At 41.9% G+C, this 16,438-nt stretch overlaps 1 protein-coding gene across 1 annotated transcript in view; it reads right to left on the bottom strand.

Moving 5' to 3' along the window:
• Window positions 1–1,244: 1,244 nt before the first annotated feature.
• The window catches only part of RBM28 (RNA binding motif protein 28), a 31,303-nt gene continuing 16,109 nt past the window's right edge, over window positions 1,245–16,438 (bottom strand). Inside the window, exons 11-20 of the mRNA XM_027102039.1 lie at window positions 16,025–16,098; window positions 15,094–15,229; window positions 14,048–14,112; window positions 12,084–12,242; window positions 10,057–10,206; window positions 9,670–9,744; window positions 6,251–6,510; window positions 5,578–5,677; window positions 2,680–2,831; window positions 1,245–2,011 (exon numbers count right to left, since the gene is read on the bottom strand). Of these exons, the coding sequence (XP_026957840.1) occupies window positions 2,697–2,831; window positions 5,578–5,677; window positions 6,251–6,510; window positions 9,670–9,744; window positions 10,057–10,206; window positions 12,084–12,242; window positions 14,048–14,112; window positions 15,094–15,229; window positions 16,025–16,098 (1,154 nt within the window). The 3' untranslated portion in view covers window positions 1,245–2,011; window positions 2,680–2,696. The remainder of the gene's footprint in view (window positions 2,012–2,679; window positions 2,832–5,577; window positions 5,678–6,250; window positions 6,511–9,669; window positions 9,745–10,056; window positions 10,207–12,083; window positions 12,243–14,047; window positions 14,113–15,093; window positions 15,230–16,024; window positions 16,099–16,438) is intronic.

Here is a 16,438-nt window from a genome sequence, read left to right as displayed (position 1 = left end):
TGTTTGTTATTGTTGTTGCTTTTTAACCAAGCAGTCTGTAACTCCACTTTCACGTCTAATTCAGAAAACTCCATTTCATGAAACATCAGGCTCTGAAGTGAAGAAATGAGCATGATTCTCCTTGCATGAATACTCACGAGGCAAGCGTTAAGAAGCTGCCCAGATAACCCATGGTGAGGTATCCCAGAGGAGGACACCGTACAAGCAATCTGGTTGTTGAGTAAGTGGATGATTCATCTTATTACTTTTTTAAAGAACTGTGCAGTGTGTGTACTTTTAAACTGTATTGTAAATCACACATTAATTTGTTCCACATAGGAACGCCTACACTGAGAATCATTACACTTTTTCAGGTCAACATTCTTTAAACATTATTTTAGCTTGTTTTATGTTATTAACTAGTTAATTATTATTATTGCAAATGACCTTATATTCTCTTTCTTAAAGGTATGAAGTGAGTGGATACTGGCCAAATAATTTATACACATAGGTATTTGGCTATGTTTGTATCAATTAATATAAAAACCATAAAATATACCCATTTTAAAATCGTATCTTGTAAACCTTTAGAAATAAATGTTACATAAAAAATAATTTACTCCTGTGCCTACCTTCTTTATAGGTAAGAAGACAGACCAAATTTACATTTTCTTTGTTCTTTTTCTTTAAAAGTATATATTTATTTATTACATTGCCTGCAGAATTACATTTTCTCTTTTTTCACTGACAAAACTGATAGGGGTTCTGGCACACTATCCAGCTCAGATATATTCTTGAGTAATAAAGTGAAGACAATATTGAATACGGATTCACCAAAACTGCCTCTGTGATTTAGTTCAATGCAAATCCTTTATGTATGCAGATTATATAATCCAATTTGCTATTTTTCTTTTGCATCTTTAAGCTTTCTAAATAGTTTCAAAAGTAAACTATCAGACATAAGATAATTTTTTGCAAAATTATATTCACAAATAACCATATGCTGAAAGTTATATATTAAGGAGTGACTTTTTAAATGAAAATGATACTAGTATGTGGATTTTTAAATATGCATAAAAAATGGAGTTTTAATGGGCAAAAATTAGCAGCTTAAATAGTAATGGGATGAACAATAATTTTGAGGTTTAAGTTTTGTTTTCCTTGGGATTCTTATCATATAGCTGTATCTTAAATACAGATTTAAGAAATTTAAAAAACATGACATCATTATATGATAAAGTATATGGAGAAATGCAAAATTGTCATTGTAAACGTTCAGCAATATATTTTTTTTAATTTAGTGATTCAAACATCATTTAATAAAATAAAGGTAAAAAAAAGAATAGAACTGTGCAGTAACTTTTCAAGCAGCTGACTGATATTTTAAACACACTGGGCTGCTGTACCTGTCAGAAGAAAAAGCTGGATCTGAGAAAATCTGGCAAAGCTATCTGAAATGAACCCAATTTTTATCTATCCTAAATGTTCAGATTATTTTTAAATGTTAATTTATAGATATTTGTACACTATGGGAAAAAGTGTCTGGTGAGCAGACAGCTGGCCAAGGGAAAACAGATCAGAGGCCAGGCAGGCTGTGGAACTTCTATTTACACCTTTTAATAAAGTGTCTGACTCCCCCACAGAATACAGGCCATCCTAGGGTTGATGGGTTGCCGAGCTGCTGCCAGAACATTTCGAACTCCCCAAGTCGCACTGTCTCAAGGTAACTCTGGAGATACAGCCTCTGTCCTTTAGTTCTCTCCAAAAGGTTTCAGTATTTTCATGGTCTCTCTTTTACCCATCTTTAAACCAATTAAGGGCATTTCTGAGCATTCATTGGTTTCCCAAGATACTGCAATGAAATAGCCATATCCCTAGGTCAGCAATGGTTCTGAAGAAAGCATCACTTATTATGGCACCAGACTGGACTGGGGAATTAAGAGCTTTGTGCTGTATTTCCAACTCTTTCTCTGGCCATGCTCACTGCTCTCTCCACCACCGACCACCTCTCTTGAGTCCTCAGGAGGAGGTGCTGGAAGACAGGAAATGCAGGTTAGCACCACCCAGGCTAGTGTCTGTGGGCCACTGCCAACTGATTTCTAGTTAACTACCAACAGTTACCCACTCATTTGGCAAACAATTATCAGGTGTTGCTCCTGGCCAGGACCCACGCCCTCAATTACTTTCCAAGTTTCTCCCACTCTCAAAGACTAGGTTGGAAATCATGTTTCTCTGCTCTTTCTTAATCGATTCCTGCAGTATGTAAGACTACATACCTGAATTAGTTAGGAATATCAAAAATGTTTATAAATAATAAAGGATTCCCATATATTAGAAAGGAGAGTCTGTTATTCAAAAAGCCACAAAATATCTCATTTAGAGAAGACACTTAACAAAATATACATCTTAAAAATTCAGTCAAGAATGCTTTTTATAATTGTTTCCATTTGAGCAACAGAGAATTAAAATGGATAAGAATTATAAACACAACTTCACACAAACTATGCAAGAAGCATCACGTTTTTCTGAGATTCCTCTTTGTGGTTATCTAACCACACACGAGGGAGGGACCAAAGTTCAGATGTGCCCCAGTCGCAGTGCCCCAAAGTGGCAGTGCACTCAAGGAGTTTCCTTCCCTCAGTAAATGACAGGAGGGAGGCGGGGGGGCTTTACCAAGAAGCACACAATCCAGCTTCTTACCCAGTCTGCTACCACCATCAACTGTCAAACCATTTGCTCCTCTTTGCAAGAGGAGCTCCTTTAGAAGGTCCCAATAACTTCTGCTTATATTGTTCGACCAGCTGGTTGAAGCGAATTTCTGTCTTATTTCCCTTAGCTTTCTTCCTAGGTACCTACAAATGAAAGGCAAGGAAACGTAAGATAATCGGTTTCAAGCATTAAGTATTACCTTACCCTTAGGCCAGCCAAGGGAGAAAGTAGGTTCAGAGATCTTGTCCACCACAAGAGGGACTTCCAGGCAATGACCCCACAAGAATCATCCATTGGTAAGAAATCAGATCAGGAGTGCCTAAGAGAAGGGCCCCACTAAAGTACCGTGTTTCAAAGGCCTCTCCCCCTTCAATTCCCAAATGTTCACACGAATCTCCTCCAAGATGAGTCACAGCCCCAAGTCTGGATGGTCTTGCTTGTTGCCCTTTCCCTCACCAAGAATTACAGGGTTTCAAAGAGAGCTCTATAAGATAGTCTGATGGGTCAGAGGCTTTCCAGAGACACAGATTTCTTGAGTAGGATGAGAAGCTAATGCTCTTGTACCCTTTAAAGAAAGGAACTAGGGGGGCTTCCCTGGTGGTGCAGTGGTTGAGAGTCCGCCTGCCAATGCAGGGGACATGGGTTCGTGCCCCGGTCCGGGAAGATCCCACATGCCGCGGAGCGGCTGGGCCCGTGAGCCATGGCCGCTGAGCCTGCGCGTCCGGAGCTTGTGCTCCGCAACGGGAGAGGCCACAACAGTGAGAGGCCCAAGTACAGCAAAAAAAAAAAAAAAAAAGAACTAGGCAAGGAAGAAAAGAAAATTTGACTTCAAATGATCAAGAATGCAGGACCACCACTTTCTATTAAGAACTAGGGCTCTGGGCTTCCCTGGTGGCTTAGTGGTTGAGAGTCCGCCTGCCGATGCAGGGGACACGGGTTCGTGCCTCGGTCCGGGAGGATCCCACATGCCGCGGAGCGGCTGGGCCCGTGGGCCATGGCCACTGAGCCTGCGCGTCCGGAGCCTGTGCTCCACAGCGGGAGAGGCCACAACAGTGAGAGGCCCGCGTAGCGCAAAAAAAAAAAAGAACTAGGGCTCCTGGGAAGCTAATGCCAGGGTTGACGAAGAAATAGATAAGTTGGGACATCCAGTTGTACTAGGAAGTAAGGACACTATCAAAGACAGGATCATGTCAGAAGGACTCAGGCAGGAGTCAACCTGAAGGGGCTTCTGCTGGCCTCAGATGGGACAAGAATAATGACTGCATCTGACTGAAACACATCAAGTACATAAAAACTCAGGAATTCACAATACTAAAAAAAATTGTACTTGTCATCTGAGGAGGTTGGTAGGGCAACAACTCATTACTCTGGAATCTGATAAAAGGAAAAGAACAAAATCAAGCATTTACCCTGCCTTTCCTACACAAATGATATTTCATGGGAACCAAACAGTTGACGAGGGAAGATTCTTTTTTTCTAGAATTCTTCTTAAAAAACACAAAAGCATTGATAAAATTAGAAAATTACCATTCTGCAACTCGTATTGAAATACGGATCTAGATAGCAATCATCAGTGGGTGCTAAGACCCTTAGGTGGGAGGCTGATGGGGGACTTTACAAATGGAGGGATAAGGTAGACAATTCCTAAACTTACTGATGAATCACAGCATCACTAAAAAATGGGGCAACCAGACACTATGCACCTTACAGTACAATGCAACAGAAAGCACACAGCACCACCTATGAAATACTCTCGCCAAGAAAACTGAACTTGAATCCAATCTAGCCTCTAGATCTAACAACCAGTTTGTAGGCAACATGGGGTGTTAGAGGAACAAGTTAAATGACAGCACAAGGAAGAAAGCAACTAAATTCAAAATGTAATACATTCTAAGGCTAAGGACCTGGCTTATCCAACAAATTAACTGCATGGAAAAAAGCAGGGGTGGATGTAAGGAAGACTGGATATTATAGGGGGAAATAAAAGATTTAAGAGATTTAAAAATGAAGTATAAGGAATTCCCTGGTGGTCCAGTGGTTAGGACTCTGTGCTTTCACTGCCGTGGCCCAGGTTCAATACCTGGTCAGGGAACTAAGATCCCACGAGCTGCAGGGCATGGCCAAAAAAAAATTCCGAGTATAACATGTGGACTTTGTTTGGAACCTGATTCATACTAACCAACTTAAAAAATGTATTTTTGAGGCAACAGGGAACGTTTTAATATGGATTACATATTAGCTATTAAGAGCTTCTTATTAATATCATTAGATGTGATGATGGCATAATATGTGTTTGGGTATATGTGTGTTTAAGGCCTGATCAGCTCGAGATGAATTCTGAGATATTTTTCTGAGCAATATATCTCATTTCCACATGAGGCACATTTACAAGTGAAGTAGAATTCACTTTAATATATTCACAGGGTGGGGTGGGGTGGGGGGGTAGGTAAAACAAGATAATTGTTGAAGCAGAGTAACCAATACATGGGGTTCGTTTTATTATTCTCCCCACTTTTAGGACCGTGTACCTCCACATCCTCTAAAAAGCTGCAATCCTGTACCTAAGTGCAATCTAGAAGCCCTTTCCTTTTTTTTTTTGGCGGTACGTGGGCCTCTCACTGCTGCGGCCTCTCCCGTTGCGGAGCACAGGCTCCGGACATGTAGGCTCAGCGGCCATGGCTCACGGGCCCAGCCACTCCACGGCACGTGGGATCTTCCCGGACCGGGGCACGAACCCGTGTCCCCTGCATTGGCAGGTGGACTCTCAACCACTGCGCCACCAGGGAAGCCCCGAAGCCCTTTCCCTTTGCACAACTAATCACGGCACAAGCGGCTGCCGACCCCAGCAGAGCTGTGCCGTGCCAAAGCCTCGTGGCCTCCAGAACTTACCTGCTTGGAAGATAATTTCTGCTTCTCTTGCTTCCAGTGGTTTATCTGGGGGGTTGGCTTCTTGGGAGGGAGAGGCTTCATTTTGCCTTTGTCCCGTAACCTGAAACAATATGGTCAAGTGTCATCCTGAGTTCCTCCTCTAATTGGGACCCCTGAGATTTTTCTCAGCCCAAAAGATAAAATGCCTTTTCTTACTCTGGCTCTTTCTAAGCCCATGAGAAATCATGCTAAAAAGGGATACTGCAACAGAATGTCCTATGGCTCAACATCTGTATACTTCTCTTTTTGTTTTAGCTTGAAACCTCAAGGAAATCTCAAAAACCTTCATATACTTAAAAAAAATTGTGTCAAGATCGACTTCTGTTGACAGCACTAATCTGTTGTCCCAAACAGAAACCTCAGGTAGATGGGCCTCAGCTGACAGAGAAGAGACCACCATCAGGACAGGAGGAAGCTCTTCAGAAGAGAAAAATCATGAAAGCCCGCACTGGAAGGCTCCTCCAAGGCCCCCTCTGCCAGTCCTGTTCCGGCCTCCATTTGGTCCAGGAGTGACTCTGCTGGTGTAGAGATACTTCATGCGGGACTGGAGCACACTAAGCATCCCTTTCATCCAAACAAAGAGGAAAAAGGGCGAAGCAAGACAAACCCCCTGAGCCGCCATCCTGCCTCTCACCTAATTTTGGGGCCTCGGTGTGAGGGGAGCACCAGGACCTTTCTTTGCTTCCTCCCATCAGACAGCTCCACGTGCTCCACTTCGGCCTTGGTCTGGAACCCTGTCCACGAGACAGGTCCTGCCTTCTCCTTCTGCTCCATGGGGGCCTTGCTTTGTTGAGGCATGTGGTTCTGAGCTGTTTTCTGTTGCTGTTTTTTCCCAAGCTCTGGTTGTTCTTGCTGGGGCTGCTCACCAGTTGCCGACATGGATTTCACTTTTTGCTGTATAAGACAAGGGAATGGCATTTAGTTACTGGGTGAGGTTTATTTGCTGGAAATATTCAGAAGAGGAATGAGCTGGTGAGAGAAGGGGAATTCTTCCCCCAAATAGTTAGAGACTATAGGAAAGTGAATGCAAGTAGTGCACAGGCCCTGAAATAGTAACAGATGGTTACTGGGTGGGGGACACAAAACAACCATTTCCCTTTCCACATGCAGAAATAGGGGAAAAGTACAGGTATGTCCAAAACGCAAAAGCCAGTAGAAAATAGGCCAGTAGAATGGGACAATTACCAAAGGTGTAACAAATGTATAATGGGAATGAGAAGAAAGAAGAGAAATATTTGAAGTAATAAGAGCTAAGGATTTCCAAACTTAAGGACAGACACTAAACCACAGATCCAGGCCAAAAACCAAACAGGATATTAAAAAAAAAAAGAAAAAAGTACACCTAGGCATATCATATCAAACAGCAGAAAATCAAAGAGAAAACCTTGAAAGAAGCCAGAGGCAGGGAAAATACATTACCTACAGAGGAACAAAGTTAAGATTACATTGGATTAAAAAAAAAAAAAGATTACATTGGATTTCCCTTCAGAAACCATATAAGCAAGAAGAGAATAGAAGGAAATATTTAAAGTTTGGGGGAAAAAAATCACCAACTTAGAATGCTTTACCCGTGTAATTATCCTTCAAAAGTGAAGGAAAAACAAAAACTTTCTCAGACAAACAAAAATTAAAGAAATCTGGGAATTCCATGGTTAGGACTCAGTGCTCTCACTGACGGGGGCCCGGGTTCGAGCCCTCATTGGGGAACTAGGATCCCACAATACGCACAGTGAGGCCAAAAAAAAAAAAACTTTAAAGAAATTTATCACTGGTAGACATGCCTTGCAAGAAATACTACATGAATGTATTAAGGGAGAAGAAATGACACGTCAGAAACTTGAATCCATATAGAGAAAGGAAAAACATTAGAGAAAAGATAACTGAAATGAAGATAAGGAAAAGATGACATGAGAAGGAAGACAAAGTATGTTACAGATTTATTTTGCACTGAAGTGGGGGAAGAAAAAGAAGATTCATGTGAAATTAATGTAGTAATAACAATGTTATTTTGTCCTTTTCACCTCAGAAATCTAGACAGGCACACTGACACAACAAAGATCTATTATATGCCTCTTATGTGCCAGTCTCTAAGTGGTAAGGGTACAGATGGACAGAATGAAGTGTCTACCTTTTAGCACTCACAGTCCAGTGGAGAAAAGAGACATTCACAAAGTAAAAAACTAAAAAAAGTTTAAGGAACTTCATGAAGTACAACTAATAAAGTCTTATCTCTTTTGAGAGAGGTGGGGAAATGCTACTTGTGGAATATGAGTATGGAAACTGAGTAGAAGTATCCTTGAGTCAGGGGAGAGGAACACTTTTACACAGAGAGATCAGTATGTACATTAAGTGTAGGCAACAAATAAGGCCACCTGAATTTTTTTTTAAGCCAGTAGCTACAGAATCACCTCTGACTTAGGCAGTAAATAATTCTATAACTACAATAATAAAGCTGCCTTGAATAATAACCAGAACTCAGGTTTTTCCAACCCAGGGCCATTGAATTAACCACTGATACTGCTCCTCTAAAAGTCATGCTCAGGGCTTCCCTGGCAGAGCAGTGGTTAGGAATCCACCTGCCAATGCAGGGGACACGGGTTCGAGCCCTGGTCTGGGAAGATCCCACATGCTGCGGACGAACTAAGCCCGTGCGCCACAATTACTGAGCCTGCACTCTAGAGCCCGCGAGCCACAACCACTGAGACCACATGCCACAACTACTGAAGCCCGCTCCGCAACATAAGAAGCCACCACGATGAGAAGACCGCGCACTGCAACAAAGAGTAGCCCCTGCCCAGCGCAACTAGAGAAAGCCCGTGAAGAACCCAGCACGAAGACCCAATGCAGCAAAAATAAATAAATAAATAAAAGTCATGCTCATGATATACACCATAAAGACACCAAAGCTTGCAAATGTTTGGTATATACGCAAGTTAAGGTATAATATCAAAGAGATCTGTAAGAGTTATGGTGTCAAGAATAACCTGGCCTTCTATGTCCTGCGGCAGGATGGGTAAGAGAGTGAGCAATGACTGTGTGCTGACTGTGTAGTATGCGAGACAACTTACACACACTACCTCATTTAATCCTCATCAACCATGTAACATAGATGATGTTAATCCTATTTTTACAAACTAGAAACTGAAGCTGAGAGAGGTAATAACTTGCCAAGGAACTCAGAAAGGGGCAGAGCCTGAGTTTGAACATGAATATTCTTGTTCCCAAAGTCCCTGTTCTTTCCTCTATACTACACTAGATTAAAAACAGTACTAAAACTATCAGGCATCACACTTCTGGAGCCATCTAAGAAGAAAACAGAATTATGGAAGAGAGAGCTGAAATCTACAGGTAATGTAAAACTTAACCTTGGCTATTAATTTTGACACGTACCATCACCAAACACTGCAGTACAAGCACTGCTGATTGGTAATAACATCAGTCTGATTCTCCTCTCTCCTTCCTCCCCATTCTGTGGAGCTACCACAAGCCAGGCCAGCAGAGGAGAAATGGCCTGCAGAGTTCTAGGAAACTAAGAGTAGAGGGTAACAAAGAACCTAATGAGGAAGAGACCTACTTTAAGGGAGCAGAACCACAAACTGCACAAAACAGTTTAAATATGGCCCTAAAAAAAATATTGTTTTAACTGAACTGTATACTTAAAAATAGTAAAGTTTATGTGTATACTACTACAATTTAAAAAACAAAGACAGGGGCTTCCCTGGTGGCGCAGTTGGTTGAGAATCTGCCTACCAATGAAGGGGACACGGGTTCGAGCCCTGGTCTGGGAAGATTCCACATGCCGCAGAGCAACTAGGCCTGTGAGCCACAACTACTGAGCCTGCGCGTCTGGAGCCTGTGCTCTGCAACAAGAGAGGCCGCAACAGTGAGAGGCCCGCGCACCGCGATGAAGAGTGGCCCCCACTCGCCACAACTAGAGAAAGCCCCAGCACAGAAACGAAGACCCAACACAGCCAAAAATAAATAAATAAAAATTAAAAACAAACAAACAAACAAAAAAAAAACAAAGACAGAAAAAACATTTCAGTTCTGTACCAGGCTGCGCTGGATCCTCAGTTCCTTTATTTTAAGTTTCCTTCGATCTTCCAAAGAGAACTCCACTATTGGTCTCTGTGGCAGAAGGGGACAGAAAGTCATTCATTAGATTTCTTAATCTCTGCGTGCAATGAGCTGAGATATCGTCCCACCACTACCCTCTTTCTTGCAAGTCAGAGGATGCTACTCACTTCACTCTACTTAAATGCAAGGGGCCAGTTCTGCAAGCAGTCTATCCAGTTTAGTGTTCCTTCTAATCATCTTATCACCTGAATCACTGATCACTCCTCCAACGCCTTGCCACTCTTACCCACCATACAAACGTCAGAGGGTTTTCCGCAAATGGCCCTCAGAGGAACATGTTCCCCCCCACAGGATGAGGCTCACCTTCTGAGGCCCAAAGATTTCTGGATTGTTGTTGATGTGGCGTAGGGCTGCCAGGGCATGCTCGTGCTCCTGGAACTCTGCAAAGGCATAGCCCAAGGACTGACCGTTAATTTTCCCATGAGCTCCTTTAAGGCCTCGCATTACCCGACACTATGAGTAGAACAAGAAAAAGAATCAGTAATTAGAGGATAAAGATCCTTAACAGCTTCAACAAGAAATCAGGTTATTGGAACAGTTTTCATATATATCACCATCACAAGAGTTTTACTGGAATAGCACTTACGAATGTCTGTTTTATTAGAATACACCTACAGAGAGCACAAAATGAGTTAAACAGATATTCTCTTGCTTTCTAAGAGCTTACAGACATCAACACAGACCTACAAATAAGCATGTAAATAAAATAAACTTCCCAAGGAAAAATTATAATGGCTAACTGTTGACACGACAATACACACAAGCTGAGAGGTACATGGTACTTGAGGTTGTATAAGTTAGCACTAAGGCTAAAAAGCCATCTGTGGATCTCCTCACTGAAGAAACCACTCAGAAAGGAAATTACTGAAGAAGGGAAGGATAAGGGCCTGATGGCTTTAGATAAGAAAGACAATTCAGGTATGGGGAAGATCCTGCCCAACATATAGCCTCAGAAATACAGGAAGGAGCTTCAGCTGTCTTTGCTCAGAGCTCAGATCCTCTCTGGCATGATTTTTCCCTAAATCCTTAAGCTGTAATAGGCATCCTGGGGCACCAAGGAACAGTAGGATATTTGGGGAAAACTGATAGTTTACGTGCTTTTACTGCTGGAAGCTGTAGTTATCATGTAACAGAGAAGTCTAGGCATTGGGTACACATGGATGCTGCATTTGGTGTGTGTCCGGTATCTACTCTGTGCCTAGAACTGTGCCGTGTACTGTAGGATAATCAAGAAAAGCATAAAATGAGGCTCCTATCCTCAAGAGGCTTACTATCTTACTGAGACACGATATTTACACATACGAAAGAATTAAAAATTCAATATAATGCAAATATTGTAAAACACACATACATTTCTCTAAATGATGGCAGGTGTTAAATGTGCAGACTCTTACTAAGCATGGTGGATGTTAATGAGAAATTACACAACTCACCCTTATGCCAGTAACAGTTGAACAGTTACCAAGTTTTACCAAGAGTGGTGTCGGCTACATGCTGACATGTTCACATTCTCTCCTGGAATTCCCTGAATACCAATACCTTACATTTTGAAGAGGATTTCCAGGAGTAGGAAAATAGTTTACGGTGATGAATCAGAGCAAAGCAGATTTATAATATTGGCTAGGTTACTTATTCAATAAACACTAATCAAGAGATGGCTATGTGCCAGGTATTATGCCAAGAACTGGGAACAATGAGATAACGCCTGCTCTCTAAGGGCTCAGCCTGGTGGGGAGGAATGACTGGCAGACCATCACAGGACATGTAGTAGTCAGTACGATGACACAGGTACACAGGGGTGTTGTGGGAGCAGACGAGAGGTCTCTGTATGCACACAGAGCCTAACCAAGTCTTGGTGTGAATCCAGAGTCTGTCTAACACAACTGCTGAAGACCCGGGTGGCTCTCTATGCTCACCACAGGGCACTGAGGACTCTTACTACAAGGTAAGAGCCTACATGGTAGTGAAATGCCCTTCTAAAGAGCAAAGCACACAGATTATTTTCTCAGCAAGAAAATTAACCTTACAGCACCTGGTATAATGCTGAGAACACAGCAGGTATTCAATAAATGCTTGCTAAATTAATTCATGAGGGCAGAGACTTCCTCACATTCTGCTGCAATTTGGTCAGATGTGAAAGGCAGTTCTTAGAAGAGGTAAAAAAAAAAAAATCAACCCCATAAAACCACAAAAATCACCAAACTCAGCCTTGTCTGCTGACTGTGTCGAAAAGAAAATCTGTCAATCTGCCAGCACCACAGCCTGAACGAAATACTCGATCTGACCCAGGATGAGTACCTGAGTTCTGAGTGGGCAGGGCCAACTCTCACCTCCTTGATGCGCACCCGCTTCTCCCCTCGAGTGGCATTCAGCAGCAGCTTTCTGAGCTGTTTGTCATCCACGGCCTTTGGGAGATTGTGCAGGCACAGCCTGGTCCGGGAGACAAAGATATTCTGGTCCTTGAGTTTCTGATGCTTCAGCAGCTCAAACTGAAAGAACAATAAATTGTTAACAATACAATCCACCCTTTAAAAATACAGCCTCATAATTCTCCAACAGGAAAGAATCATGATGCCTATCCAATAACCACACATCTAGAAAAAAGGAGGGAAACCACCCACCCTGCAGCCTTATGATACTCAGCACAGGGAAAGAAAGGGTCAAGGAAGCAAGATGATGGTGGAGAGATGATAAGATCATGGGCTCTGGAGTCAGACTGAATTAGAAATCCATCTCTAACTGGAGAAGCTACATAAAATTGTTTAAGCCTCAATAATTTCACCTACAGAGTAGAACTGTAGATCAAAATATAAGACCAATCTTTCAGTACTGATGTGAGGCTGCAATGAGGTAATACACATAAAATCCCAAACTCAAACCCGGCCCAGAGCAAATAAAAAATAATACTGTAGTTAACATCCATGCCAAGCCCTTATCTACCCATCAACTCAAACTAATTACTTAGTCCTTCCAAAAGGAAATGGAATTTATTTAAGAATTCTTGATAGAATATTGTCTTGTCTCAACTCTGCCACCTTGAGGCAAAGAAACGTCTCAACTCTGCCACCTTGAGGCAAAGAAACGTCAATGGCCATAGAAACAAACTGCGTCTAGAGCCTCCACTATGCTACACAAAGCACTGGTCCCAGGGCAACCTGTCTCTAAAGTGAAAGGATGACATTCTTCTCCTGATTTGTTTGTTAAAATTAGCTCAGTAGAAGAAAGTTTGAAATTAAATTTTTTCTTTTATCAAGTCTCATTTCTGCTGCTTCTTGTTTGGTAAAGGTACTAACAAATCACAAAATAAACAAATACCCTGGAAATGAATATTAAAAGGGCTATTTGAAGAGGTTATCATGCTTAAATTGAACAGTCTAATTTTTCTCCTAGGAAAAACTGTGCCTGCTGTGACTTACAATGTGTATAATCTAGTGAGCTTTTTGCTAGAAAAATTCACTCTAAGGGAGAATTAAATGTGTCATATCACATTGTGATCAGAAAAGGGCATACAATGCCCCCCAAATAACCATGATTTCCAGATGTTCACTACCAAAAACAGTTGAGAACACTAGTCTAGAAACTGTACAGAGAAAAGACATGCTGCCTCTTGCTGTCACTATATTCTCATCTCTGTCTGTCATCTTCTGCACTTTCAGGTTCCATAGTTAATTCTGTTAATGATCATGCATCTTTACCATTCTAGGCTGGCTTAGCTTTTTGAAAGTAAGCTATATGGGCAAACGTAAAAATTACCGGAACAAATATTACCGAGCAGCAAAGGAACTCAATAGCATCAGTTATCAGTGGAAATCCCATAACATAGAGTCTTCCTACTGGAGACACCACCCTCCCCCCATCAAAACAGACATCTTAACTCTCCCTTCCAAGACCCATATCTACACCTCCTTCCCTACTAACTCTAGCCACCCTGACCTTCCTTTCTTATGTTATTCTGCATTTATACTGACACCTAATTATCTACAGCCCAAGCCTCTAGGGATCTACTCCGTGATCCAGAAGCAAACTATGTGGCAAACGTTTACTGCTGAGCATTAGGAAAATAAAGAATAAGACCCAGTTCCTATAATGGCATATAATGCTGACATGATATTATGTATAATGCTGGCTTAGTTGCTGTTTCACCTGTGTGCTTGTTTTCTAACAACAGTGTAAGCAGCACCTGTGACCGATACTTGCTTGGCTCTTTGATGAGCATCTCTAGCATTCAATTATTATTATTTATGGATTTTATTAAGTCATGCAGAACATGAAGACTGGTGCCTAATCTACTCACTCGTTCTCTTTTGGCCATATCAGCAGCACTCACACCCTCTGCAGCCTTCGTCCCAGCACGAATCACTGCAGAAAGAGGGAAAAAGGCCAAGACATCAGCAAGGGAATTTTCACTGAGCAATAAGAGGAATGTGATTTGAATGATGCAAGCTCTCTGTACAGGGCCCAGAGGACTATGCTGGCCAGGACATAGTGGCATCTGGGTAGGTCCAGAAATAGGCTACAGGGCTAAGTTCTTGTCTATGAGCTGCTCTCAAAGACTAAAACTCTGAACATTTTGTGATTTTGTTCCTCTCCTTCCTTTCCCTCAAAGAGTTTCATGTACATGCCCAAAGTCAGATGGCAAGGCCTAGAGGAAATTCTGGAAATAAGTATATTTTAGGCATCTAGAATGCAAAAATGCTCTACCTATAACCTGTCCTTGGAATTTCAATGCGCATGTATTTGGGAGCCATTACTAAGCAGTGAGATAAGCCAACCTAGAAAACAGCTACGTCGTAACACAGGGCCTAGTCTCAAAGGTTAATGGTCTCCCATTTGCTAGTCCAGGCTGTGCAGCTGTGCAGCAGGTGGCAATATTGTGTGACCTAGAGGAAAGGATTCTCTTTTGTCTTAATTAAAGCTAATTCCTGATTATCTTTCTCACATTAAGGGAAAGGTACTCAGTGCATATTTAAAACCCATGAGTAATCCAAAAGAGTAATTTTCGTCATAATTTTCAACTTCTTCAGAAAACCTATCAAGAATGATGACAAAAGGCAAAGGTAATTTGAGTTTTTCCTCCCTCTTTGCCCTGCTAATCCTCTGACGAAAAGGTCTAAAGGCAAGCAGGCAGAAAGGAGAACGGGACTCGTTAATCCATGAACTGGGTGAAGCCTTCCTAACAGAAAGCCACATCTACTAAAGTGGATTAACAATATATCACTGTTAAAGAGGACATAGGGTTTTTAATTTGAAACATGCCCCAAACATACTATTGCCAGGTCACTGTCACAGCAAGGGCCAGCTACTCAGAAGCCTGGTTCCCATCTCCCTGCCACCACTCACAGCCTTCTCGGGCCAGATAGAGGTTCCGGGTCCCAGTCGGCTTCTTCACCTTCTTTGTCCGGAGCTTTGCAGCCTCATCACGGGTCACTGCCAAGTCAATCTTAAGCTGCCGGCCATCCAGTTTAAGCCCACCACTCTGTAACAGATTGCAACCTCTCTTAAAATTCATGACGAGTAGAAACTAAGCACCTGACAAGGAACACCAAGGAAAGGGAAAACAGCAAACCCCAATTATACTGTGGAACCCAACCCCCAGGATGTTTTAGCCCAGCTGGTTGCAAGTAGATCACTGAGCCTAACAGTATCTAGCACAGCTGTGCAAAGGCCACATGTTCGTTTGTTTTAAGGGAGCTGATTAGTCCCAAAGTAGGCCCAAATTGAGGAAAATGATCTGTAAACTGGCAAATTTTTAGTATTCTAAAGAAAGCTAATGAAATGGTAGTATTAACTCTACTCAGGAGAATTTAAGAGACAACGGCAATACAGAGTAACTTATCTCAAAACAATTTATACTTGGTTATAGAAATCACAGAAAAATTCTCAATCACCCACACTTTCTCTCTCAAACATTTACTCCACTTCACAGATGGCCTTAATCCCTTCTTGTCCCAGTGTTTCATGTCATCAGCCTAGGATAGAGACTGACATACAGAGAGTGAACCGTAAATAGATTATTATACCTGTTTCCTCACCTGTAAAGTAAGAATGATTGTACTTACCTTATACACACCTACAGGGCTGATGTGAGGATTAAGTAAAGTGATGCATGTAAAGCTCCGTGCCTAACACACACTACGTGCTCAACAAGTGTTCGCTTTATTATTATTATACCACTGACGATAATAATAATAAGGCTTTGTGCCAACAACAGATGTTGCCCCTGGGAGCCACTACTGCCTAAGTTACAGAGTAAAGGAAATGTCTTCCTTACCTCGGTCTCTGGAGAAGCAACTTCAAGGCATTTCTGAGCCGCTTCTTGAGTCATGAACTGGGCAAATGCACAACCTGCACAGAGAGAAAAAACTAAGTAGATCCCAGACACTCATGGCCCACCAGGAATCCAAAGACAGCAACACAAATGGTGGCAGCCTGACACAAAGTGGAGGGGTAGGAGCATCCTCTTGTTTAGTACTATGAGACTTAACTAAGAAGCACTGTGTCAGGCACTGGGGGTTCAAAGACAGGTAAGATAGCACACTTGCTCACAATGAACTTTTATTATTACTTCCTTCACCTTTTCTAAGGCTTCTTAGAAACTTTAGTCTCACCATTCCACTCCTTAATAAGAAATATCCACAAGAAATCTAGAGAAATTCCAGCCTAACATTTAATTCAGTATCACTCT

This window comes from Aethalodelphis obliquidens, unplaced genomic scaffold (genome assembly GCF_003676395.1).
Source record: "Aethalodelphis obliquidens isolate GAN/ISIS:26980383/991018 unplaced genomic scaffold, ASM367639v1 scaffold5, whole genome shotgun sequence".
Taxonomy (NCBI): Eukaryota; Metazoa; Chordata; class Mammalia; order Artiodactyla; family Delphinidae; genus Aethalodelphis; species Aethalodelphis obliquidens.
Note: the sequence above shows the minus strand (reverse complement) of the source record. Positions and strands in the feature narration are given on the sequence as shown.